The sequence below is a fragment of the Sceloporus undulatus genome, chromosome 3, assembly GCF_019175285.1.
Source record: "Sceloporus undulatus isolate JIND9_A2432 ecotype Alabama chromosome 3, SceUnd_v1.1, whole genome shotgun sequence".
NCBI classification, from domain to species: Eukaryota; Metazoa; Chordata; class Lepidosauria; order Squamata; family Phrynosomatidae; genus Sceloporus; species Sceloporus undulatus.
The window spans coordinates 235699844-235726933 of record NC_056524.1 but is presented as its reverse complement, the minus strand read 5'-3'; the positions used below and the strand labels follow the sequence as shown (position 1 = coordinate 235726933).

The 27090-nt window shown below is 39.5% G+C and overlaps 2 protein-coding genes across 3 annotated transcripts in view; one reads left to right on the top strand and one right to left on the bottom strand.

Annotated features, from left to right (window-relative positions):
* The window catches only part of PLS1 (plastin 1), an 82170-nt gene extending 75342 nt beyond the window's left edge, over positions 1-6828 (bottom strand). Inside the window, exon 1 of one of the 2 annotated variants that reach the window (XM_042458963.1) lies at positions 6706-6828. The gene's annotated coding sequence lies outside the window, so the exon portion shown is untranslated. Of the gene's footprint in view, positions 1-4973; positions 5014-6705 lie in introns of those variants that run through there. The other variant, XM_042458964.1, reaches the window with a different exon arrangement.
* Positions 6829-12910: 6082 nt separating this feature from the next.
* The window catches only part of ATR (ATR serine/threonine kinase), a 78823-nt gene continuing 64643 nt past the window's right edge, over positions 12911-27090 (top strand). The window contains exons 1-9 of the mRNA XM_042458525.1: positions 12911-13032; positions 14326-14417; positions 15018-15167; positions 18293-19182; positions 20655-20839; positions 22501-22689; positions 25327-25544; positions 26292-26444; positions 26635-26735. Of these exons, the coding sequence (XP_042314459.1) occupies positions 12971-13032; positions 14326-14417; positions 15018-15167; positions 18293-19182; positions 20655-20839; positions 22501-22689; positions 25327-25544; positions 26292-26444; positions 26635-26735 (2040 nt within the window). The 5' untranslated portion in view covers positions 12911-12970. The remainder of the gene's footprint in view (positions 13033-14325; positions 14418-15017; positions 15168-18292; positions 19183-20654; positions 20840-22500; positions 22690-25326; positions 25545-26291; positions 26445-26634; positions 26736-27090) is intronic.

The window sequence follows — 27090 nt, the reverse complement described above, 5'->3', positions numbered from 1 at the left end:
GATGTTTAGCCTGGAGAAAAGAAGGTTAAGAGGTGATATGATCGCCCTGTTTAAATATTTGAAGGGATGTCATATTGAAGAGGGAGCAAGCTTGTTTTCTGCTGCTCCAGAGAACAGGACCCGGAACAATGGATGCAAGCTGCAGGAAAAGAGATTCCACCTGAACATTAGGAGGAACTTCCTGACAGTTAGGGCTGTTCGACAATGGAATGCACTCCCTCGGAGGGTGATAGAGTCTCCTTCCTTGGAGGTCTTTAAACAGAGGCTGGACGGCCATCTGTCAGGGATGCTTTGATTTGGATTTCCTGCATGGCAGGGGGTTGGACTGGATGGCCCGAGTGGTCTCTTCCAACTCTATGATTCTATGATTCTATTCTATGATTCTCCTCTGTTTTCAGCCCTTCAGATGCCTCATGAGAAAGTTCTCATGAAAAAGAGAGATTAATGGTGCAATTGGAGGAAATGTTCCAGGGCCCTTAAGTGAGTAGGAGCCCATGCTGCTGCTGGCACTGTGCATCTCTACACGTACATGTGCACATGTTTCTTATTCTGTCCTGCTGTTAAAGAAATAGATGTTCCTGGGGCGATGGGAGCTGTAGAGCTTTCTGTCCCTGCCCTCCCTCAGGGTTGGTAGCATTTACTGCTAAGCTTGGATCCATTTCCAGGGCCCATTTGCAGTTATTGTTATTAACAGCCCCTAAGTTGACCTTGACTCATGGAGACCTTGACTCAAAGGGACCCAAGACCCCTTTATCTCCACTGCTCTGCTTAAGTCTTATAGATTCATGCCCATGACCTTTCTGAGTCTAGCCATCGGTGTGCAGTCTTCCTCTCTTTCTGATACCCTCAATCTTTTCTAGCATTGACGCGGTACATACCAGCCAAAAAGGGTGGCCTGCCGGCACCTGTTTTCCCTCCACAGGGAAGTCGCAGCTGCCAAAGTGTGTGGCTTTGCTGCGGAGTAACAAGAACCCGCGAAAAGCGGGTTCTTTTTACACCACGGCTGTGGCATAACAAGTGCACCACAGTGCGCCACTGGCGCACTCATTATACAAGCACCGAATGGCACCATGCGGATGCCGCGCAGTGCTTGCACAACAATGGCGGCGCCCATGTGTACAGGGCACCGCCATTGTGACGCCCCCATCACGTGCTAGGGTTGAGGGGCATGTGGAAGCGCCGCCCCTGAGGCAACCGTAGCACGTCACCACGACACCGCAAAGGGCCGCTATGTACCGGGCCATTATTGTTTTTTCTAATGAGTTAAGCCTTCTCATTATGTGGCTGAAGTACAACAGCCTCAGTTTCATCATCTTGGCTTCCAGGCTTGATCTGTTCAAAGACTCATATGCTTGTCTTTTGGGCTGTCCACGGTATCTTCAGGACTCTTCTCCAGCACATCTCAAATGAGTTGATTTTCTTCCTGCCCGCTTTCTTCACCATCCAGGTCTCACATCCATGATGGAGAATACCATGGCTTGGATGATTCTGACTTTAGTGCTCAATTGTATATCTTTGTTCTTTAAGATCTTGTCTAGTTCTTTTATCATTGCCCTTGCCATTCATCGTCTTCTTCTGCTCTCTTGACTGCAATATCCATTCTGATCAATGTTTGGTCCAAGGTATGAGAGATCTTTAAATGTTTCAATTTCCTTGTTGTCTAGGCTGAATGTACATAGGTTCTCCATTGTCATTATTTTTTCTTTTCTTTATGTTCAGCAGCAAGCCTGCCTTTACACTTTCTTCCTTGACTTTTCTCAGTAGTTATTCCACTTTAACTGTCATAGTTCCATGCTATCAAATCATGAGGTTTGTAGTTTGGTGTTCTGGGTGAGAATTCAAAAATGCCCTTCTCTACATTGCAAATGCAAGGATTTCACAGGACAGAATCATGGCAGCTTAAGTGGAATAATAGCACTATAACTGTGTTGTGTAAATGGTCCTGCTGCAAAGAAAGTGAAGAGGCAGGTCATGCACTGGGAGTGCTGACTCTGAGAGTCTGGCCTTGATCACACCAGAGAGGACACCAGAGGGCTGAAAAACTGGCTGTGGCCTAGGGACGACTCCCCTCCACCCAGCAGTGCCCTCAAGTCTAATCTCTTTAAAGCTGGCCCTCCACCTAGAAAAATTGCACACCTGCACAAAGGTAGGGACTGCTTTGAAACTTTTTGGGGGCCTCAACTACCTTAATCCAGCCTTGGAAATGAGCTATGAAGATTGCTGGGGTAAGGACGAGTGAACTCCAAATCAGGTAGAGGTTTACCAAAATGGGGCAACTCTTCCCTGCTGCCATGCCATGTTCTGACTTTATTCCAGAGGGATCCTGGCCTTTTTTGTACAGTTACAAAAAAGGGTGAAGGAAACTATTCATTTCATGAACTTCCATTAAATTCAGTCATCTTAAAATGTGAGCCATAAATTTTTAATATTTTCATTTGAATCTGAAGATGCAAACAAGGTCTGAGAAGACAATACCACTTGAAACGCATTGGTCAGGCCATAATCTATTATGCACATTCAACCATTCAACTCATTGAATTTTCCAAGTGAACATGTATAGGACTAAATTACACTTTCAGTGAGTCCTACATGGCAATAATAAAAATATTATTGGAATATCAACAGCAGAACATAATACCCAGTGGATAGTAATGTTAGGAACATGCTATGTTAAAATAAGATACAAGCTAACTGGGTTCTGCTTTTGTTTGCATTCCTGTCTGTTCACAATAACAGCACCATAACATGGGTCGTCACTGCAGAAATAATCCAGTTTGACCCCACTTTAATTGCCATGGCTCAATACTGATGGGAATTCTGGGAACTGTAGTTTTGTAAGATATTTAGCTTTCTCTGTCAGAGAATTCTGGTGCCACAACAAGCTACATTTCCCATAATTTCCCAGAACTGAGTCATGGCAGTTAAAGTGGTGTCATGCTGGATTATTTCTGCAGTGCAGATGCAGCTCCAGTCAGAGTAAAGTTGATGACTTATCCAACCAATGCTTTAATTGACACTATCAGTGACATTGTGAATTTAACCCCCCCCCCCAAAGTCACTTATTAAGTTAATCCTTCATGAGTTTAGGAAGGATCAAAAGAAGTGGCATGCTTTCTATAAATCCTTTTCAAAGCCTGGCTGAATGAATTTGCAAATACAGCAATCAAGTATGACACATAAAAATGTATTTGCACTGTTCTGAATGAGATTAGAATTGGACCACTTAATTAAATATCAGCAGCATGTGTTTAAGGATTCAAATGATCAGAATTTACATACTGATCCAGGCTGAGCTCCTCAAACACCTAGGGGCAGTTCAGACCTCAGGAAAATTGCTACTGTTTTTGTACTACAGTTCCCAGAATTTCTCAGTCAACATTGCCATGCTAGAAAGCATACTATTTTTCCTAATTCTGCAAAGGTCTCACTTATTGACAATTGACAATCATATTTCAGCAAATCATTTGGTATTTAGGTAGAACACAAACTTGTGAATAGCTACCTCCTGACTGTCAAACTTGCATGTCAAAATTTCAATTGTCCTTTATTGCTTATCTGAAAAACTGGCAGCACTCATGGCAAGACTAGTGGAGACTTCATGGAACAGAACGATCATTCTTGATCATTCTTCATCTCACATTCTCCTTTAGATCCCTTCTTTCTTATTCTTCCCCATTTATCTGATTTACTGGCTTAAGAGTTATTACAGTTGTTCAATTTACAGAAGGATGCTTTGTTTGCTGGCTTTTAACAAAAGCATAACTGGGTTTTAATTACATTCATAAAAATGTGTGCTAAAGGGGGGGGGGGTGCCAGCTATTGCTCTAAACAACTTCCTTTCACTTTCTTGTTGCAAATTCAATTTGTTCTGAGCAGATAAAAGCAAGCAACTGATCAAAGGTGAGTTACCTAGACTGTCACTTTAATTCCCATATATGGAAAGAACAGCTATTGGCCACATTGCTTCTCAAGAATGCCATAGTACTCATGGTTTAATCAGAACCTGCATAGACACATGGGCTTGCAAGTTTCCCTTTCCACGTTTGCATTTTATTGCTTTCATTCCTTCTTGGCCAAGCATGGATGGACTTTCCTATTGTCCTCTGTTAACTAATACTCTATTACTGAACATAACAAGGCTTGAATTAGTCACTTTCTGAATATGGTTGCTTCTCCCATACCTGATGACATCTTTTGAGAACTCTTGCCTATATCCCTTTGACTTGGATTATGAGGGGGCATGGAGAAAAATCGATATTTACAAAATGTTAGAAATACAGCATTTTAAATTCACAGATTACATCAAACTAAGCAATATTTAGAAGATGCACTTTTTAATAAAACGTGTCCACTTTTGCACAGCAGTAAGTAAGGTTTGTTCATCCTAAACTCATTTTCATTCTTTACTCCTGAACAGACTGTATGTAGAACAAATAGCTATGCAATTCCATGGGAAGGAAGTGGACAAAGTAGGTGATTTGGATGTAAAGAATCAAAAGAAGAATTTTTTGCTGGAACTACTGGCTGAGTGCACAGTAAAAATATAATGTACTTCTGTCTATAATGTTGGTGATTTAGTCACTCCCTTCTGTTTTCTTTATTTACACAAGTTTTAAGAACATGAATATATAGCATATCCCCACCTGCCCTGCAATATCTAAGAGCCTGCTTGGCTTTGTCACTTACAGTACAAATAACAATACCTGCAAACTAGAGAGATGTATTCTAGAGAGATAGTCCATTATATACTTCAGAAGAACCACACATAAATCCAAGAGAAGCACCAACAGGTAGTTTGTAAAAAGTGTGCTCAGTTTTCATAATTGCCTGTGTTTTTAGCATGCTTTGAAATTTGTGAGTAGTTTATAAACCTGATGACTTATAAGTAAACTAGCAATGTGCATTCAGAACTAAATTGTGGAGAAGCAGCATTAAGCAAGCATTCAGATCCTTTCCAAACAAACATCACAAACCTTCATGCTTTCTGAGGGGCATTCACCTTCAAATGGCATTGACTCTCACCATGTGATATCAGTTGACATTTGGGAACATTACCTGGATACATTCTAGAAATATATTAGACAGGATTTAAATTCTGCAGAAAACAATAGGGATATTTGAGAATTTTCAGCATGCATTACTACGGGTGAACTCCAGTCCATGGCATTACATTAATTTTTAATTCTGCTCCCTTCCTGCCTGACACAATAAGCATCAAGGTAAATCCTGAGGTTATACATTGGTAATTTGCTCTTCAAGTATCAAAAATGGCAAGAAAAGAAGAGATAAGTAAAGACAATGTTGTGCTTGAAAGCCTTGAAATGTCCCAGTTCTTTCAAATTATCTGAGAACCACTTTTTTTTTTATCTTTGAGAGCATAAGGCAAGAATAAATATAATTGAATTCACTGACACAGGCATCTTTTGTGAAAGGAAAAGAAAATGTCTGGGGCCCTGGCGCAGGGAGGAAGAATCATTTATTGAATGAAAGCAAATTCATGATATCTCTCTTCAAAGCATGTATCATACTCTAGAGAAACTGGACTACAAAGTTACCTTCACCCAAAATCTTATATATATATATATGCAATGAGAAGTACCACAGAATTCAATTAAACTTACTTCTGAGTAAGCATATTAAAGACTGGGCCGTTCATCCTATTTCCAGTAAAACAATAAAAAAAGCCCAGTTCTAGCACTGAGGAAACTGGCACCAATATTATACCACGTATGCTGAGAATTGTGTTTCAGTCTTGCCTTCATGGGCATGACAACAAGCAATGCCTGCAAGTGATACATGAAGTTACATTATATATTAATTGTAATTTCCCCGCAGCAATTAAAAGTCTGGTTTCACACACATCCTCTCTCTCCTTCTCTCTCACACACACTGACAAGATGTCTGTCTTAAGATAAGACAAGGCTAAGGGCATTAAATGTATTTTTACTATCGCAGGCTGCATCCGCACTGCAGAATTAATCCAGTTTGATGCTGCTTGAACTGCCAAGGCTCAGTGCTATGGAATCCTGCAGTCTGTAGCTCTGTGAAACATTTAACCTTTCTCTCCTCCAAAACGCACTGCAGAAATAATCCAGTCTGAGACTGCTTTAATTGCCCTGGCTCAGTGCTAGGGAATCCTGGGAAGTGTAGCTTCTGTGAAACATTTAGCCTTCTCTGACAGAGAGAGAGAGCTCTGGTGGTGCCACAGTAAACTATAATTCCCAGGATTCCATAGCATTGAGCCAGGGCAGTTAAAGCAGTCTCAAACTGGATTATTTCTGCAGTGTGTTTTGGGAGACATAGAGGAGTGTGAGAAATGAGAATCCTTTGTTTTCACCCCACACACCTCAGTTGCAAGTGAAAAGCCACAACTAAAGAAAACTCCACCCAAAAAGAAAGAAAGAAAGTTTCCAAGCATTTGAAAAATAAAAGGCTGAACAGTGAATTGCAAAATGGATGCAAAGGTCTCTCTGATGCATCTGCACTACAGAAATAATCCGGTTTGGTACCACTTGAAATGCCCTGGCTCCATGCTCTGGAATTCTGGGAATGGTAGTTGGTTGTGGCACCTGGTGCCACAACCACTACCATTCCCAGAATTCCAGAGCATGGAGCCAAGGCACTTCAAGTGGTACCAAACTGGGCTATTCTTGCAGTGCAGATGCATCCCTGTATCTGCTTTTGACCAGGAAAAAGAAAAGGTACCTGTGTGCCACAGGACTGCTCCCTCTTCTCTGCTGCTGCTCCTAGGGCAGGCGAGGCTCCACTGGGAAAAAGAAGATAGAGCTGCAAAGTCCAGGACACCTGCAGCCGGCCGCATCGCTGATTGACAGCTGCGGAGGTCAATCCCCGAGGATTATGGCAGATAGGAGGCGGGTTTAGAGGTAAGCGCTCTGCAGTTGGGAGGTGGGTCGGTGGCTCTTGCCATTGGAAGAGGAATAGGATCCAGCTCTTTGTCTCTCTGTGTGTCTCTAGGGGAGAGTGCCATTCATATGTATACTTTCATTGATTTGGGGAAACTTTTACTTCACTGGAAATAATAATAATACTGTAATAATAATAATAATAATAATAATAATAATAATAATAATAATAATAATAATTGTATAATATAGAACTATATATAATTTTATTAATTTTGGGAAAGTTTACATGTGTTCCATTTTACTGGAAATAATAATAATAATGATAATAAGTGAATGATATAGAACTATATATATATATATATATAATTTATTGATTTTGAGAAAGTTGGCATGTGTTGCATTTCACTGAAAATAAGAATACTAATAATAATATAACTATATATATATATATATATATATAGCTTTTGAGAAAGTTTGCAGGTGTTGCATTTCACTGGCAATAATAATAATAATAATTGTATAATATATAACTATATATATATTGATTTTGAGAAAGTTTACATGTGTTGCATTTCATTGGAAATAATAATAATAATAATAGTTATATATATATATATATATATATATATATATTATAGTATAGTATAGTATAGTATAATAGTATTATATATGTGTGTGTGTGTGTGTGTGTGTCCCTTCAAACTACACATCCCAAAATTCCATGGCATTGAGCCATGGCAGTTAAAGCAGTGTCACACTGTACTATTTCTGCAGTGCAGATGCCACCAGGGCCCCTGGTAACCCCCGGGGTTTGGTTCTAGGACCCTGTCATTTCCAAAATCCATGGATGCTCAAGTGCCATTAAATGCAAGGGCATAGTAAAATGGGGAATTCTGCTGCTGGTCCTTGGAGAGTTTCCAGGAAAGAAAGAAACAGTTGTTGCCTATGTGTACAAATATATAGTCAATCTCTGGCATGCTGGGAAAAAATATTGACTGGTCTCCCACATCAGATAGCCTGAGAAGCACTGGTAAGCATTAGTACTAGAGTCTGACTGAGAAGGCAAGGACCAGGTTCAAGTTTCTAGTCAATCATGAAGCCCTCTCTCAACTTATGCTATCTCACACCATTATTGTAAGGACAGAAGAGAACAATAAGGCAAGATCCATTGGCCCTCCATATGATTATGGAAGTCCTAGCCTAAAACATTTGGGAGGCAAACGTTTCCCCAACCCTTCAATGGCAGGGAGAGAGGGAGAACCATGCATTCCATATTGACTTCCTTGGAAGAAATGAGATTGACTTGTAATAAGTGAATAAATAACATCTTGTGGATCCACACTGTCGAAATAATCAACTTCGACACCACTTTTACTGCCGTGGCATTGTACCAAGGCATTTAAAGTGGTGCCGAATCGGATTATTTCTGCAGTGTCGATCCAGCCATACTAGTAACTGCTGGAAAGAGTTTATGTCCAGGGTTTTAAAAATAAACATAAAAATGTATTTATAGCTATTGCCAAAGCATGAGGTGCCATTAAATGCCACGAGGGGCTAGCCAGCTAAGCATATTGCTCCTTCCTTTCAGTTTGTACAACTGCCAGAGTGGAAAGAGATTGTGCTACAGTCAGGGGGCTTTTGGAAATTGCTTGACAATAATTATTTTTTATTTCACCTTCCCAAGTACCACAACATTACAGATATTTATGCAAAATCCTGATCCCCCCCCCCCAAATGGCATAAGGCCTGGGAATGAAATATGTTTGTAACTAATTTGTTTTCAAGATTTAAAAAATGCTTCCTCATCACTTAGGAACATTGATTTCTGCACCACTGCAATATTAAGATATGCTGAAGTAATCTAAACCAGTGCGTCTTAAACTGTTTGATATGGGAGACTAGAAGGGTTTCTTCACAACCCGCCAGGGAGTGGCACCATGCCAGTATACCTCAATTAACGAAAGTAAGCAAAGGGATCTTATAGCACCTTTGAGGCTAAATTAGGTAAAGATAGGCATTGTATCATAAGCTTTCATAGACATGGTCTACTTCCTAGATGCATGGAGTGAACAGGTGCCTAGGAATAACATTTGTTATCATACTGTATTAATAGCCATAGAAATGCAAAACGTATGTGTGCCTGAGCATTACTTCTTCAAGATAAAATTTGGCACCTGAAGGAGAAATAACATGGAAAAAATAAGGATAGGTTTCTACACCACAAAATAAATAAATAAATAAATAAATAAATAAATAAATAAAACAGTTTGACACATTTCAGCAAACTGTTTATTAAAAAGTGCACATGTGAAATGGAACAAGCAAATCAGGTAAGTCTTGTATAAATAACTCAAATGGTTCTGAATTTTTTAGAGACCACCGAAAAGCTTCTTCCAAAGTGCATCCAGGGATGACTTTTTATTTCATTTTGTTGTTGAGTGCCTTCAAATCGTTTCTGACTTCTGGCGACCTTAAGGTTTTCTTGGCAAGATTTGTTCAGAAGAAGTTTGCTATTGCCTTCCCTTGAGGCTGAGAGCATGCAACTTGCCCAAGGTCACCCAGTGAGTTTCATGCCCGAGTGGGGAATTCAATCCTGGACCCCAGAGTCATAGTCCAACACTCAGACCACTACTCCATGCTGGCTTGCTTTTACATCATGTATTAATCTAACATAATATTTCAGTATTGTCTATTTATTTTAGAATACCCATGTAATCTGAGGACTCAAACTGTAATGTACTTAGTTTCTGCATAAATTCAGCAGCACCTTGGCCGCTGTCCCAGAAACAAAAAAGCACTTTGGGAAACAAAATTATGCCACAGAATCAGGTGTATTTGATGGAGGCTCCTCTCAACTTTTCAGGGCCTTATGGGGTCAAGGACTGTGGAGAAAAGCTTTCTGTGGAGTTTATCACACAAAGGAGATTGGGAGTTTATTCTATGATTATCCTAGAAAAATCACGTAATTATGCGTAACGATTCCACACAATGTCACACAAAACCCGCCATTAAAGTGGTCACAAAAAGCATTAATGCACATCTTTTTACTTTTGGGATTTCAGTGAAAATGTATTTCCAATATCACTTTATTTGCACAATTGCATGTGATACTCATTCGCACAATTACTCGCCATTTCTGCTTCATTTGCGGGATGTTTTCAATGTGGTTTAATCTTTCTTTAATGTTGAAATCAGCCCCAAGGTGATAAACTCCTGTGTCAGGACTCAGCCTTGAAGCCTGAAATAAGCGAAATAATCATCCAGATTGGCTCCAGGACGTCCTATGGGTTTCCTCACTTCCATTTTGCTCCACACAGCATAGTTCAGGGCCTTCTGGAGCAAAGAGCTCCAGATTCTTTGTGCTGTTGTTGTTGTTGTTGTTGTGTGCCTTCAAGTCGTTTCCAAATTATGGTGACCCTATGGAAAACCTATCATGGGATTTTCTTGGCAAGTTTCTTCAGAGGGGGTTTGCCATTGCCATCCCCCTGAGGCTGAGAGTATGTGAATTGCCCAAGGTTATCGAGTGGGTTTCCATGGCTGAGCTGAGATTCGAACTCAGGTCTCCAGAGTCTTAGTCCAACATTCAAACCAGTGATTGCACACTAGCTCATAGTTTATGATGACATATTGTATTCATTTCAGAGAGATTTTCTTTTTCGATCTCTCTCTCTCTCTCTCTTATTTGTCTTGTGTTTTCTATTTTGAAATGTTTGTGTAAACAACAACCACAACACTTCTCTTAATGGCATTTGTTTGTAGGAAAAACTTGCCAGAAAAAGCTGCAAATCTACATCCTGCAAGTAATTTAATGAGATGGGATTTACGTAATCCTGAGTGGATAGTTAGGAGAGCCAGCGTGGCATTGTGATTAGAGCATTGGACTAGGACTGTGGAGACCAGGGTTCAAATCCCCACATCTTCATGAAACCTACTGGGTGACCCTGGGCAAGTCACACTCTCTCAGGAGTAAGTCCCATTTAGTTTAATGGTGCTTAACTCTCAGCACAAGGGGACATAGAGTTGAACGTGTTGTAAAAATGAGGACTGTTAATTAGTAGATGATGCCATACTTGTGGCTTGGACTTGGAGCCTAACTAAAGGGATTTATCACATGAAGGAATTTGTGAGTTTAACCTGTGAACATCCTGGAAAAATTTCGTTTCGCACAGCGATTTCACACAGTGTCGCACGGATGCTTTAAATGCGCTTTGATCTCTCTTTAATGCTGAAATTAGCCCCAGTGTGATAAACTCTAAGAGCCAGTGTGGTATAGTGGTTTGAGTGTCTGGACTACAACTCTGTGGAGATCAGGGTTTGAATCCTGGTTTGGCCGTGGAAATCCACTGGGTGACCTTGGACAAGTCACACTCTCTCAGCCTCAGAGGATGGCAATGGCCGACACCCTCTGAGGAAACTTGACAAGAAAACCCTGTGATAGGTTCATCTTAGGGTTGCTGTAAGTCAAAAAGACCCCGTGTGGTGCAGTGATTTGGGCATTGGATTATGATTCTGGAGACCAGGATTCAAATCCTGGCTCAGCTGTGGAAAACCACTGGTGTGACTTTGGGTGAGTCACACTCTCTCAGCTTCAGAGGATGGCCATGGCAAAACCCCTCTGAGGAAATCTTGCCAAGAAAACCTTGTGACAAATTCTCTTGACTGTCGCCATAAGTTGGAAACGACTCGAAGGCACACAACAAGAACAACAACAACAATAACAACAAAGCCTCAAATTCCCTTTCCATTGTTGTCATCATTGTGTGCCTTCAAGTCATTCCAGACTTTCTAAGAGCAAACCTATCATGGCAAGATTTATTCATCCCCTCTTTAAGCAGCTTCAAAACTGTTCAGGGAAGCGTTCCCAGGCATTGCATGATTGTTATCTGATGTTATTTTAAATTGTTGTCTGCCCTATTTTATTGAATGTTAACATGAATTAATATGTTGCGGTAGAATGGTTAAAATTCAGAATTTTACTTATGCTCAGGAGTTGAAGATGATAGTGCTGAAGTGAGAGCAAAGGATCGTTATTCTAGGTCATGTCAAATGTTCTGTTTTGGAATGTAAACAATTTGAAAATGGCTCCAAATAAAAGGAAGTACTTCATAGACAGTTTGGGGACAGTAAAAGAAAACGAAGTTAATAGATTGATTGATTGATGGATACCCCACGAGGGACAGTGACATATGTTAGGTGTAATATCTGAACATCCAATTAAAATACAGGGGTGTAAATGTTTAATTCAGTGTAACCAATGGAAATGTGATTTGTAGTTTTCTTTGTTCAAAATACTATAAAAGCTTGGTTCATGTTAGAACTGATGCCCCAGAAATTTGGATGTACAGTATTTCCTTCTGGGGACAATGCTGCAGCTAAAACAATAAAAATGCTTCCTTTATCTTTTCCAATCAACTCCTTGGTCTCCCTGATGATTTCTGGTTAAAGTTCTGGGTTTAAAATAATCAACAACCAATAATCTATAACAATGTATTATTTAATTGTGTAGAATGTACACCACAGGCAGATTTATTTTCATCTATTTTAATAGTATGCGCAGCACTGCGCAAATTTTCAGTGCTATAGAAATAAAAGCTTAATAATAATAACAATAATAATAATAATAATTCAGAGGGGGGTTGCCATGGCCTCCTCCCCTGAGGCTGAGAGAGTGTGACTTGCCCAAGAGTTGGGTTTACATGGCCCAGTGATTGTTACTTGTTGTTTTTAATTTGTTGCCTGCCTTATTTTATTGAACCCTTTTGTGTGTTGTTATGTATTGTTTCTTATGTATTATGTTACTATTTCGTAACCCTGGCCTCCAGAATCATAGTCCAGCCCTGAAACCACTAGAGCCCCACTGGCTCTAGGAAGCCATTCATGTGAGGCTATGTATTCTAATCTTGACTGTTATGTTTCTTTTTCCCCAATCCTGAGGCAATAAAGAGAAAGAGAAGCGAAACGCCTTCCTAGGAAGTTTGGCGCCTGTCGGCCACCGTCCCAGGCCTTCCTTCCTTCCTGAAAGAGGAGGAGAGGAAGAAGAAGAAGAAGAAGAAGAAGAAGGCGGGAAAAGCAGCACTGGGTCGAAGCAGAGGCTCTGGGAGGGAATGGCGGCGGACCAAGGGCTCGAGATGGCCTCCATGATCCCCGCCCTCCGGGAACTGGGCAGGTGAGGCCTTAGGCCGCATCCGCACTGCAGAAATAATCCAGTTTAGAGGCCCTGGCTCAATGCAAGGGAATCCTGGGAAGTGTAGTTTCTGTTTTCGTTTTCATTTTATTCATTATATGCCTTTATTTCATTATTTGCACACCCTCTAAATATCTTTGAATTTACAATATCCAGCAACAAAAAACCTCTGAGTCTTAGCTAATAAACTTTGGTCCTCCAGATGTTTTGGACTTCACCTCCCAGAATTCCTGGCTGTTACCCGAGCTGACTGTGGCTGCTGGGAGTCGGAGTCCAAGGCACCTGGAGGACCAAAGTTTGGGAATCACTGATCCAATACATCATCTTACCCTAATTCAAATTCTTCCTTCTCCTGTATAGCCCCTTTCTTCCCCCCTCTTTCTTTCTTTCCTTTCTTCTTTCTTGTTTTTCCAGTGTTCTTTCTTGTCTTCCTTTATTTCTCTTTCCTCTTCCAATTCTTTGGTGTCTCTTTTTCCTTTTCTTGTTTTCCTCTTCTTTCTTCTGGAAGTGTAGTTTTTGTGAGACATTTAGTCTTCTCTCTCAGAGAGAGAGAGCGAGTGAGAGAGCTCTGATGCCACAATAAACTACAATTCCCAGGATTCCCTAGCACTGAGCCAGGACAGTCCAAGTGGTCTTGAACTGGATTGTCTCTGCAGTGTGTTCTGGACCTTAGTCTCAAAGAAAGGCAAGACAAATCTCCATTGAACAAATCCTGCCAAGGAACCTCTGTGATAGATTCACCTTAGGGTCACCATATGTCAAAAATCACTTGAAGGCAGAAAATAGTATTAAGTACTATTTAACATAAGTCAGGGCGCAGTCTGCCTGTGGGTGACAACCTCAGTGGTTCACTTATATTACACAAAATATTTCTATATGGGCATTTGAGGCAAAGCATCCCCAAGACAGTTTGGAAGCATAGCTGAAGTGGCATTCCCTTTCTTACAGCTGGAAGACAGACAACAGGAGGTCCTATGACAGATTTATTATGCATAAGCTTTTATAAATTGGAATCTTCTTCATCAGAAGGATAATATGTTATCAGCCAGAATATTGGTTGTGACAGGTAAAAATCATAAGTAAATCCACAAAGTAGTGTTGATATTGACATAGACATCCCCACTGTTGGTATATCAATTCCTATCAGCTGTGAAATAAAGCCCATAGTTCTGATTATAGAACTGAACTGCTTGATAAGTTTCAGCATTCATAGTAACATATTAAAGTAAAAAACAAACAAACCAGTGTTGACTGTTTAAATACGTCTGATTCCAGTGCTACTCCAGAGGAATACGATACTGTGGTGCAGAAGCCAAGACAAATTCTCTGTCAGTTTATTGATCGCATTCTAGTGGATGTAGATGTTGGTGAGTAAATCAAGACTTTAATTGTTAGAATGGCCAGAGTTTGAAAAGTTACCCCATTGTACAGTGTCCTGTCTAGAAATGTTGATAAGTAGGCAAATCTATTATTAGACAGTCTTTCTAATAGAATATGTATATTGAAGAGTAATGATGCAATGGGGAAAGCTGAGATATGTGTTGGTTAACAGATGCATTATTTGCCTTAATTAGTGTCAGGATGCTTGAATACAGTTGTGATACACATCCCGTTTTGCTGATCCCACTCTCCCAATGACATACATATGTGTGTGTGTGTGTGTGTGCGCGCACACACACACACACAGCTATATGAGGTTTGAAATTTTACTTTGTTCTTGTTATCCACAAAATCTGATGCGACAATAAATAAATGTTGGCACGTTGTTGTTAAGCAGCAACAGATTAACATAATTACCCTTTTACAAATTGCTGCTAAGAGTAGATGTTTACCATTAATGAGAAGTGCGAATTTTACTTTCAGTAATACTGTTCAGTACTTTTACAGAACAAATGTTAGATTTATTTTGAAGAGGGAAATAATGTGTGAAATTACTATAAAGCAATATGACTTTATTTACTTTTCAGTTGCTTTAGAACTTGTTAAGAAAACTGAGTCGCAGCCAAGTTCTGTAATGTTGCTTGATTTTATCCTGCATATTATGAAATCATCCCCACTTGTATTTATAAATGTAACTGGAACTCATCAGCAAAGTGAAACAGAAGCCAGCTGCATTGGTGAGTTCATTTAAACATTTCTATGGAGTCTTTGTAAATCAGCAAATTAAAGATGATGACAGTAGGAAACGGCAGTGTATTTGTCATAGGACTGTGTTACTGTTGAATGTCACAAAGGGCAAGGGGTAATCAGGAAATGGGAGGCAGTGTGGTGGAATGTTGGGCTAGGACATTTGGAGACCAGGATTTGAATCCTGCTCAGTCATGGAAACGCACTAGGTGACTTTAGGCAAGTCAAACTCTCTTACTACTGGTACAGACCGGCAAAAGTAGCCAGCTTCAGGGTGACGTAGGGGCATGACATCTGCATGCTGGACACCTGACACCGCCCCCAAGCTGGCATCACGCAGCCCGCCCTCCCAGTCGGTGGGCAGCATTGGGATGTTCCTGCAGCGCAGCAATTAGATGGTACACTCTGCAGAAACACGGAAGAGCTACTAGTGCAGCGAAAGAGTCAGCTTTTTTCTGTCCCCAAAAGGAGTGGTATTGTGCTGCTTTTTGGGCTGGAAAAAAAGCCAGATCAGGGCTGCAATGCGTGGATGCTGTGCCCCCAATCCAGCACTCAAAGGGGCAGCCAGAAGCTGCTCCTTCAGGATGGTCTGCTTCACCCCTCATTCTCTGAGGAAAGCAAGGGCAAACCTCTTCTGAACAATCTTGCCAAGAAAATCACTTGATAATAGAGTCACCATAAAATGACTTGAAGTCACATAACAAAAACAACAAACTCAGGAGATACCCTATTCAACATCCTATACCTTTAAAACCCTTGATAGCCTAAAATCTTAAAATAAATTAACTTGTGAAGATTAAGGCTGCCGTCCTTTATGTATTTACTTGGAATTAATTCCATTGGACTCATTGAATCATACTTCTGAACAGAATACCTAGAATTGGACTGTCAATATATTAGCTTTGAAGCTTGCTCCAGGAAGAAAAGAGATTACTCTAGTTACGGCAAAAAGCTGAGGTTCAGTGTGTCACTGGGTGGCTGTCTGAGTTTAAAAGTGGAATGTGCTGTTTATTTTCGTTGTCTTGAGTTTATGTCTCCTAACTCTATCCTGGATCCTTTTCAGTCTGGCTTCCGTCCATCGCACTCTACCGAGACTGCTCTTACGAAGATTGCAGATGATCTCTTACTGGCCAAGTCAAAAGGCCTCTATTCTGTTCTTATTCTCAATTTTTCTGTCTTCTTCAGTACGGTTGATCATGGTCTTTTAGTGGATTTACTCAAGGATCTGGGATTTACAGACTCAATCCTAAAGTGGTTTAAATCATACCTCTCAAATAGATTGTTTGTGGTGGTCACTGGAGGTCAGGTCTCTACTCCCATTTTGTTATCTGTTGGAGTCCCTCAGGGTTCCATCCTGGGTGCTTTATTGTTATCCCTTTATATTCTCTCCCTAGGTGATCTTATTAGCTCCTACAGCTTTCAATATCATCTTTATGCTGAGGACATTCAATTGTATTTTTCAACTCCAGATCTCTCTCCGGAGGTTGAACATCAATTGTTATCATGGCTTTCGGCTGTTTCTACGTGGACGCTCCATCCAGCTGAAACTTAACATGGCTAAAACTGAGCTACTTGTTTTCCCTCCTAAACCATCAGTGCAGTATTCCTTCTCAATTACTGTCAATCACATTTGTATTCAACCTGTGAAGGAGGTGTGTAGCCTTGGCTTCATCTTTGATTCTTTGTTTGTCCCCCAGATCCAGGTCACAGGCAAATCGTGTAGACTTTTTCTTTATAATCTTGCTAAAATCCGACCCTTTCGGTCTGCAGCTATAGCTAAGACATTGATCCATGCATTGGTTGTCTCTCACCGGGATTATTATAACCTTTTGTGAATGGGGCTTCCTTTTTCCCATCTTAGTCCACTGATTCCTGTACAGCATTCTGCTGCCAGGATTATCTTCTCTGCCCATCACTTTGATCACATCACTCTGCTGTTATTATCCCTTCATTGGCTTCCCATTCCTTACAGAATTCAATATAAGCTTCTTTTGTTGACTTTTAAATCCCTTTGTGGTCTGACACCTCCCTATCTGGCTTCATTTGTCTTCCCGTATTGTCCAGCCTGTGCTTTAAGATCTAGTAATCCTGAGCTGTTGACTCAACCTATGATTTCCTCTTACCCCACTCAGATTTGCCTCTTTGCCCATGCTTCTCCCCACTTCTGGCATCTTCTTCCCTTACAACTGTGAAATACCACCTCCTTAGCCAACTTCAAGGCTGAACTAAAAATGTTTTTGTTTAGGGAAGCGTTCCACCTAATGGCTTGATTGGATGGTTATTATGTGTCTGTGTTTTGACGTATTTTAATTTATGTTTTAATACTGTTATTTTGTTTTGCTTAGATTGTACACTTTAGGCAGGTTTGTATTGGTGATATTTTATATATTCAGCATGTACAGCGCTGTGAAAACTTACAGCGTTTTATAAATAAACTTTAATAATAATAATAATAATAATAATAGTAATAAAAGGAGACTTGGTTGAAAGGTGCAATTGATGACAAGCGCTACTGTTGTGGAATTGTGTTGCATTTGACTGAGGACAGCTTAACTATCAATTTTTGATTATTGGTTTTTATTTGAAAAGTAAGTTTGAGAGCAAGCTTTTGGCTCAAATGTCAGTTTATGTTTTACTGAGGAAAAAAAGCCTCCAATGCCATATACTACATATTTTTTAAAAATATATAAGAAAATTAATATTCCAGAATGTATGTTCAAATAAATAAACAAAAACTAAGGAGCAAAACAACCTATTTAAACACCAGCAACTCAGTACACCACAGCAATGTGGAGGAAAAGAAAACTAATACTACCAGTATAGATGCAGCAACCTTGGTTTTTTGTTTGTTTGTTTGTTTGTTTGTTTTTGCTACTCCAGGGAGTAGAACACAAAACAGTGGATTCAGATTAGAAGAAAAGAGATTCTGCAGGTTTACCTCAGTGCTAGGGCAGCCTGTGGCCTTCCAGGTGTTGTTAGGGTCCAATTTCCATCGGTCCCAGTGACTGTGGGGAGAGATAATGGAGGACCATAGGTTCTCTGTCTTTGGTACCCAGTGGGGCTTACTCAGTAATATTGCAACCCTAACATATCTCTTTTCCCCATCTCCTTCTAGAATTCAGCAGTTGGATCATTGCAAGGCTTCTAAGAGTTGCTTCTACCCCTAACTGCCATGTTTTACATGAGAACATCAGCCATGTTATTTGCTCTTTACTATGTGTGTTCAAAGTGCGGAATAGTGCCGTATTTGACTTGTTGACAAGAGAAGTACTGGATCTTCTTCATGACCTGATTTTACTCCATGAGAGAAGTATGGAGAGGTGCTCTCAAGGAAGTTTACTTAGCTGGCCTGTGACTGTGAGCAGATTTCTGTGCAATTCTAATATGCATCTGGGCTGTTTAAGTTCTGTCCATCTTCAGTTAATGGGCATGAGCAATGTGGAGTGCTTGGAGATAACTTTGATGAGAATTCTTACTGACATAGTTTCTTATTTATTTTTTAAACGACAGGACATTATTCTTTGGGGGATAGGGTGCTCCCTATTGGACTATGGTTCTCCAAAAGTTAAAGTTTTGAGCATGACATTTTTAACAGAACTGGTACAGCTAGGAGGGCCTCCAGAAGAACTAGCGAGCAGTTTCTTCTCCATTCTTTTTGGAATCTTGCAGTCCATTCCTGAAATGGATGCTGGAAAGTTGGAACTCTATGAGGAACCATTGTCAGTACTAGTGAGAACGGTGTTTCCTTTTGAAACACATTCCTATGAGAACATCGAACCTATTTATCTCAGTATATTATTGGAGAAAATCCATGCATTGTTTGAAGCTGATGTGCTGAGGATTCTTCAGTCTGAGAAGATGAAAAGTGTCTTATGTCACATGCTGCAGTATTTCATGGTGTTTGTGCCACCTGGATATGAATCTGCTGTTCCAGTTAGAAAGACCTGCATTAACAGCATTTGCAGATTGTTTGTCTCAGTCATTGGAACACAGGTGGATCAGGAGGTGAGTGCTATGAAAAAACAATCACAACAGAATTTGCATTGCTGTGAGTAAGCACATTTTAAAGCTTGTGGAAGCAATTATTTCCAAAAAAACCTCACCAACAGTAGATGTGTAAGTTACAATGTACTTTACATTTATTTTTGCCTATCTAATCTTGAACACCTACTGGCTCAGATTCTGCAATCAGACCCATAGAAGTGAACTTCTGAGTACGAGGACTCTGGTAAAATGTGTTCATACCCTCATTTTAGTATTGGCCACTGATATGAACAACTGTACATGCTGGTGTAGTAAAGTACATAGTTTTATTAACCATTAGTTAATCTGAATGGGAAGAACATTTGCCTCCGTGCATGGGGAGGGGCAGGTAAGAAATAACAACAATTATTATTATTAGGAGATGGTTTCATTTACCCCTTGACAAAAATGATTAAATGAGACCTATATGGTTTTGGGTTTTGTTTTTTTTAAGTAGTGGGTACTGCTCGTAGTGATGTAAGGAAAGGACCTTTCTGTGGCTGCCTCTAGGCTCTGGAATATTTTCCCCAGGGAGGCCAAAAAGGCCTCCTCCTTGCTGTTTTTCCATTGGCAAGCAAATAATTTGTTTTGTTCTGATAGGCTTTTAGAACTTAACCTTTTCTTAAGAAACAGGCTTTTTAAAGAGAGTGCTGTATTGTTTTAATTGCACTGTTTTTAACTGCTTTTTATTATTTTAATCATGTTATAAATGTGAATAGATTAATTCTATTTTAATATTCGTATTTTGTATTAATACTACTAACAGAAAATACCACACTTGAAAGAATTATTGAAGAAAGTCAAGGAAGAATGTGCAAAGGCAGATTTAGAGTTGATCATTAAGAAAAAAAATAATGAACACAGGTGATTTATATAACTTTAAAGCAGTAGACAATTAAGACATTGAAATATCAATGTTTCGTATATTTTGGCTCAGTCATTAATCAGGATAGAGACTGCAGTCAAGAAATCAGAAGAAGACTGGGACTTGGAAGGGCAGCTGTGAAGGAACTAGACAAAATCCTGAAGTGCCAAGATATATAATTGAGGTTAGGATTGCCCATGTCATCCATCAATGCTAGTATAGGGCAAAAGAATGGTAGCAGGAGTTGACTTGTTAGCAGTCAAGGGGTCATGCAGAGGTAAGAGGACATCTAAGCTATCAGCTTCTGCCCCTTCCCCAAAAGGGCTCTCTCAAAATGCTCATTTCCAATGACAGCTTTAAAAATAGTTTGTCAGCATGTTGTGCTAAATAGTCCTAGCTACTTACACAGTAAGCATATCATTTTTATTTCCAGAAATGGGAAATAATTTATTAACTCTGATGTTTATATTTCTCTGTTCATATTTGTATATAAACTATTCTTTATAAAGTTGTGAGACCTTATATAAATGTATGTTTATGTATGATAAAGTTGTCCAGCACTACAAAGATGTATGTGTTTGTCTTTTAGTATCTGCAGGGTCCACTTTATGCTGCCTTGAAGACAGAAGCAGCGAATATCATTCAGGGGCTGCAGCGTAGTAATAATCCAGAAACTTCTGATACTGATGGGGGGAGTAGCAGTAGTGATGAAGTTCCAGAAAAACGGCTACGTTTGTCATTAAAGCAATCCAAAAAGTCCTCTATGCCAGCAGAGTATGATTTTTACTCTAAGCAGTTTCTGTAGATAAAACTAATTATGGCTAAGTCAATGGTAGAACTGCTGTTTACTTGAAAGCTTTTTCAGAGTTTAAAGTGCCTGTTTAACATGATTCTTAATTTTGTTTTTTAAATGTAAAATTATTTTTGCTGTACCCAGAGCAAGCTTCTGTTTTTCCCTGTTCAGTAAAGCTGAATTATTTGGATTTCTAATACCTTAAATAACCCCAAAAGTAGTATGGAGGATAACAGCTAGCCTTGCTATCCAAAATGTGTATATTGTTTGAATTCCAGTGGAACAACTTGCTGCTTGAGAACCAGTGTGCTGTAGTGGTTTGACCATTGGATTCTGACTCTGAAAACCAGAGTTCGAATCCCTGCTCGAACATAGAAACCAATCAAGTCACACAGCCTCAGAAGAAGGGAAAGGCAAACCCCCTCTGAACATGTCTTGCCAAGAAAACCCCATGATAGGGTTGCCATAAGTTGGAAATCACTTGGAGGCACACAACAACAACAACAGCAAATTACTGCACTGTTGCAGTTTAAACTGTTCTGTAATGTGAGAATAATTAAACCATTCATTAATTTCTGGGGAGACAAAGTGGTTACCCCAATACTCAAAACACAGGGCAGCTTAACTTTATAGTTCAAATTAAATTTCTGTAGTGTAATAGCACCTTATTCCACTGCAGATTGTCAAAAAAAGGAGTTATTCAATCTGGCTATTTTCTGCAGATGAATTTCTATACACAGGCCAAGGGCCTATTTAATTCTTGTGGAGCAAAACATCCTGATGGCATATTTTGAGGGATCTCCATTTTTATCTAATTCTATCTTGTATTATTATCTATTATTTTATATGTATTTTGTATAATGTACACCATTGGCAGCTTTCATTTTTATCGATTTCATTGTTTGTATGTATGTTTGTATGTAGAAATAAAGTTAAGCCGCTCTGATAGCCTTTAGGCAGGGTATAAATACCATAAATAATAAAAATAATAATATAAAATAAAGTATAATAATAATAATCGTCATCATCATCATCTCTGCACCCTCTCCTGTCATTAGATAATGAATGTGGGAAAGGTGTAGAATGTGATGGAAATGGTAACAAGAACAGGAGGAAAAAGATGCAAAGGTGCATCATGTTGTGGTAGACAACAGCAGTGAAAGAATGAAGTAATGCTGGAGAATGCAGCAGCAATGACTGGAAGCAGAAGAAGCCACATCTTCTCTCCCATAGACAAAACCTTTGGCTCCAAAGAGTCCTTGGAACCAAAATGCTGTGAAAGGATTGCTTGGAAAATTTCCTGTGCACAGGTGGTTTTCCAAACCCCTAGTATGTAGTGTTTTGGCCCAAGGATTCTTTCAGAGCCAAGTGCTGAAGAAATAGCTGGCTCTGAGTCAACCTTTATAAGGTGGTCTCCTCCTCCCAATGCCACTAACACTTTTCCTCCAGCATAAGGAGAATTTGGTTACCTCTTACCACGAGCACCTACATTCTTATACCGCTTGTGAGCAGTTTGTGAACAGTTTACTTTTTACTGTTATAGGATTTTGTCCTGTTTATATTGCAGCTTTAATTTTTTTTGGAAAAGTTTTTCAAAGTTTTAACATTTTTTAAAGTTCTAACATGATATGTCAATTTGTAGGCGCAGTCCTGTGAATATGACAGTGAAGAGCATGTTGTGGAATTTGATTAGCAAGAGAGCAGAATCTCTTTTGCTGCTTATGGAACAAGACATTCTGCCACGGGAAGTTCTAGAAACCATAGAGGGAATTTCTTTGATATTCCAACTGGCTTCTTTGTGCTCAGTCCACTCAGTATCAGAATTGCAGAGGTAAAATAATCCAAGTTTCCAATTTTATTTTACCTGAATGTATGAAAATGGATATTGTTGTTGTATTGTTGTTGTTGTTTGTTTATATAGCATCATAAATTTACATGGCGCATTACAGAGATTTAGTTAATTAGACATTTCCCTGCCCTCAGGCTTACTTTAGTTAATATTCTACATGCCATTGTTACAGTTGCTGGGGTTTTAAAAGTAAAAGACCAAGTAGATTACTGCACTACACTCTTATAGTGCTGCTATTCCACTTTTACTACTCTGGCTGCCTCCTGTTGCATTCTGGGATTTGTAGTTCAGTGAGGCCTAAGAGTTATCTGGCTAAGAATTCTAAATGCCCCTCCCTAAACTGCAAATCCCAGAATGCAACAAGAATGTAGTAGAATAACAGTACCATAAGGGTGTAGTGCAGTAATCTGCCAAGTTAGGATGACAAATGGTTCATCAAGTAGGGTTTCTATAAAAATACTTGAACAGCTCATTGTTGTGCCAGTATTTAAGTTAGCAAATAAAACATTTTTGGTGATGGAGCTTCCTCCTTTTTTGTTAATATCCAGATCTTGAAATAGGAATGATGTATTGGATAAATAATTGGTGAAGGGGTTTTGAAGATATTTGTGCATGGTTGTTGAGCTGCACAATAAACTTGGTTCTCTCATGGTTGTTTGTTGAACTAAGAAGTGGACAGTCTCAATTTAACATTTGAAAAAAATGGTTGTACTGAATTTATATGTACCATCTGATTATGCCATTTCAGTGACTATGTGATATCTTTAGTTTTTTGTGGGTTTTTTGGGCTATGTGGCCATGTTCCAGAAAAATTTCTTCCTGACGTTTCGCCAGCATCTGTGGCTGGCATCTTCAGAGAATGCTTTGCTTGGAAAAACTGGGTGTATATATACTGTGTGAGCCTGGGAATGCAGGAGTGATTTGCATGTGTATGGCTGTATTCCTGAACCATCTGAACAACATCCACCTCAACATCCAATTCACTGTGGAAAAAGAAAAGGAAGGAACACTGCCATTTTTGGATGTCCTAGTCATCTGCAAACCGAACCTACGTTTGCGTCACACAGTATACCAAAAACCCACACGTACAGACCGATTCCTGCACAAGAACTCCAACCATCACCCAGGACAAAAAAGAAGCACAATCAAAACTGGTAGACCGAGCAAAACGCATCTGCGAACCCCACTTCTTGGAAGATGAACTGAAGCATCTGGACCAGGCTCTACAGGCCAATGGTTATTCCAGCTCACATCAGAAGGGCTGCCAGACCCAGGAATACCCAGAGAAGTGAAGACAAGCAGCCGCCCAAAGGGAAGGTATTTTTACCATACATCAAAGGAGTCACAGACAGAATAGGCAAAGTGGTGAGGAGGAAGCACAGCCTTCAAATGGTTTACAAATCGATGAAGAAAATCCAGCAAATGCTTCGCTCAGCCAAGGACCAGAGAGACCCTCTCACAGCTGCAGGAGGTTTTTTTTTTTATGTTTTTAATTTTTTTTGGTTGCAGAGGTTACATATTACATCATTTTACATTCTTGGTACCATTCTTGATACATATTGATACATTTTATACATATTATACCATATTAAAATTTAGTCTAATTGCTGAATTCACTTTTTTTATGACATCAACCTCTTTTCACTTTTATTCACAAAAGAAAGAAAAAAAAAGAACAGAAATGTGAAAAAGAAAACCCTCCCCCCACGTGCCCCTATTTCGATAGCATTATTTCGTTTGGCAATCTTTTGAGCCATTTCTATATAGTTTTTCTTTATTTCAAGCAGATTTCTTTTTCTGCTATTTTCAGTTCATCTGACCTGTTTCTCTTAAACAAGTATACATTTACCATTGTATGTAGATTTTTTTTCCAATGACCAATAGACTTTCTTCTATTTCATCTGTTATCTCATATCTAAAATTGTCTAAGCCGCAGGAGTTTACTGCATACCATGCAGCTGCAGACAAGTCTACATAGGGACCACCAAACGCAGTGTGCAAACAAGAATCAAGGAACACGAGAGACACTGCAGACTGGGCCAGCCAGAAAAATCAGCAGTAGCAGAACATGCCACTAACCATCCTGGGCATAAAATACTGTCTGAAAACACTGAAGTTCTGGACCATGCCAACCACTACCTTGTCAGGATGCACAGGGAAGCCATTGAAATCCAGAAACACCTGGACAATTTCAACCAGAAATAAGAAACCCTTAAAGTGTACAAAATTTGGCTACCAGTCCTCAGGAATAGCAAAATTAGGACTCAGCAAATGCAAATGGGAAACCATTCAGCGCCAGGGGCTTTCCCAGCAGATAATGATCACCAATTAGCAGACATTAATCCTCTTTTGCATTAGCCTCCCAGCCTGAGGCCAGCCATCAGCACAGAACAATACACATGCAAATCATTTCTACATTCCCAGGCTCACACAGTATATATGCACCCAATTTTTCCAGGCAAAGCATTCTCTGAAGATGCCAGCCACAGATGCTGGCGAAATGTCAGGAAGAAACTTACTGGAACATGGCCATATAGCCCAAAAAACCCACAAAAAACTATGGTTGCTGGCCATGAAAGCCTTCGACTTTACGTGATATCTTGTTTTTTTCCTTAACAGCATAGGACATCAAGTTGCTCACAGCCACAAACAAAATAATACTGTTTGTCCTTCAGCAACAGGACAACATGTCTGGTTAATCTGGATTTCTTCAGAAGTTGTCATGAGAGGATTGAAAGTTTGTTGGAAGCTTTTAGATCCCGCTTCAGCCATAATTGATGTTGAACCAGTAATTCAAAGAGTAGTGAAAATAATTGATGCCGTACTCTATATGCAAGGTGAGATATTGTTAAAATACCAGTAATTAGGCCTGTCCTGTTTCAGTCTTTTGGTAAACTACACTGGCTCCCATGTCAGGAGGAAGGCAGGAAATAAATAAATAAATAATGAAATAGTTCACACATGCACTTTAAAGTACTGTGAGTTTGCTAAAATTTAATAAAAAGTGCATTCACATCAAGCCTTCCTAGTGCATCATACTTTAGCAGTTCATAGTAATGTATAATTATAGCGCCTTATATTTAACTGGGCTTCTGGGATTCTTCCAGACAGTGGTTGTGTTTTGTAATAGCCCTGATTCATTCCCAAAATTTTACAGAAAGTCCAGATGTTACCATTTTCCGTTTATAAACCACTCATGTTTCCCTTGTCCATGTCTGGGCCTTTTGTTGTTGTTGTTACAAATACTTAAGAAGGAAAAGCAGAATAGCTACACAAGATCTTTTGATTGCTAACCTGAGGAATCCTTCCTCCAGAAACACTCTTGATTAATCCTAATTCAGCACTGTCTATTGCTGATCAATAGCTAGTGTCTAAGTGTTCCTCATCCTTGTTGCCTGGAATCCTTTAAACTCTGTGTGCCAGAGATTATTACTTCTGACATGATGAGCCTTTGGTCCATCACTGAACTGTTAACTTTTGCTCATTTTAAATGACTTGGTGCTGCTCTTTTGTCAACAAACTGTATACTGAGTTTTTCAAGTATTTGAATTAAATTTTTGCATATGTGTATTTTTCTCATAAAGTAAACATCCAGTTCAAAGAGGAGATGATTGAAAACCTCTTTGGATTACTGTCTTTGCCATGGGTTTTGAGCCTTTCTGATGATCCTTCATTCAAGCTGCCTGCACTTAATTTGGACCTTCTGACTTTGAGCCAACATTGTAAAAGCTATTTTTGTAAGTAACCTACTGAATTTGATTTGATTGAAACTTGGACTATATTCAGCTCACTTTTCAGCCTGTGAGTTGTCAGAGTCCCCCCTCCCTCCCACCAACATTAAAATAAAAGCATTTTTTTAAAAACAGTAACATTCAAAATATGCTAATGGTAAGATAAAATATAATACAGTGTTATACCTCATAACAGGTCTTCATCTGGCACTAAGAGATGTTCAAGTTCATGCCAGGTTCTTAATATTTATGCCATGGACACTAAAGTCCATCCAAGGAAAGAATTCTAGTATTAGAGTGTGATAAGGCAGAAGACCGTGTCTTAAGCAATGTAAAAGTTAACTGTTTTACTACAACTGTCAGAATCCTCTAGCTAGCATAGCCACTGCCCATATTGGATAAACAATTCTGGGAGTTATTGTCTAAAAAGTTAACTTGGTTGGATCACCTCCTGCTTTAGTTTTAAAGGTGGAGGACTTGAAGAGAGCACATAGGAGGATGTATTTATTGACCTGATAAGTTTATGCAGAAGAACAGAGGAGCTTACTGAGAGTAAATGTTAGACCCTGCACTTGAGTTTGCCTCAAAATTTGCTGGAGCCTATAGCAGTTGTAACTAGTGTGACCTTTTTCAATTTCCCAGTTCCAGTACA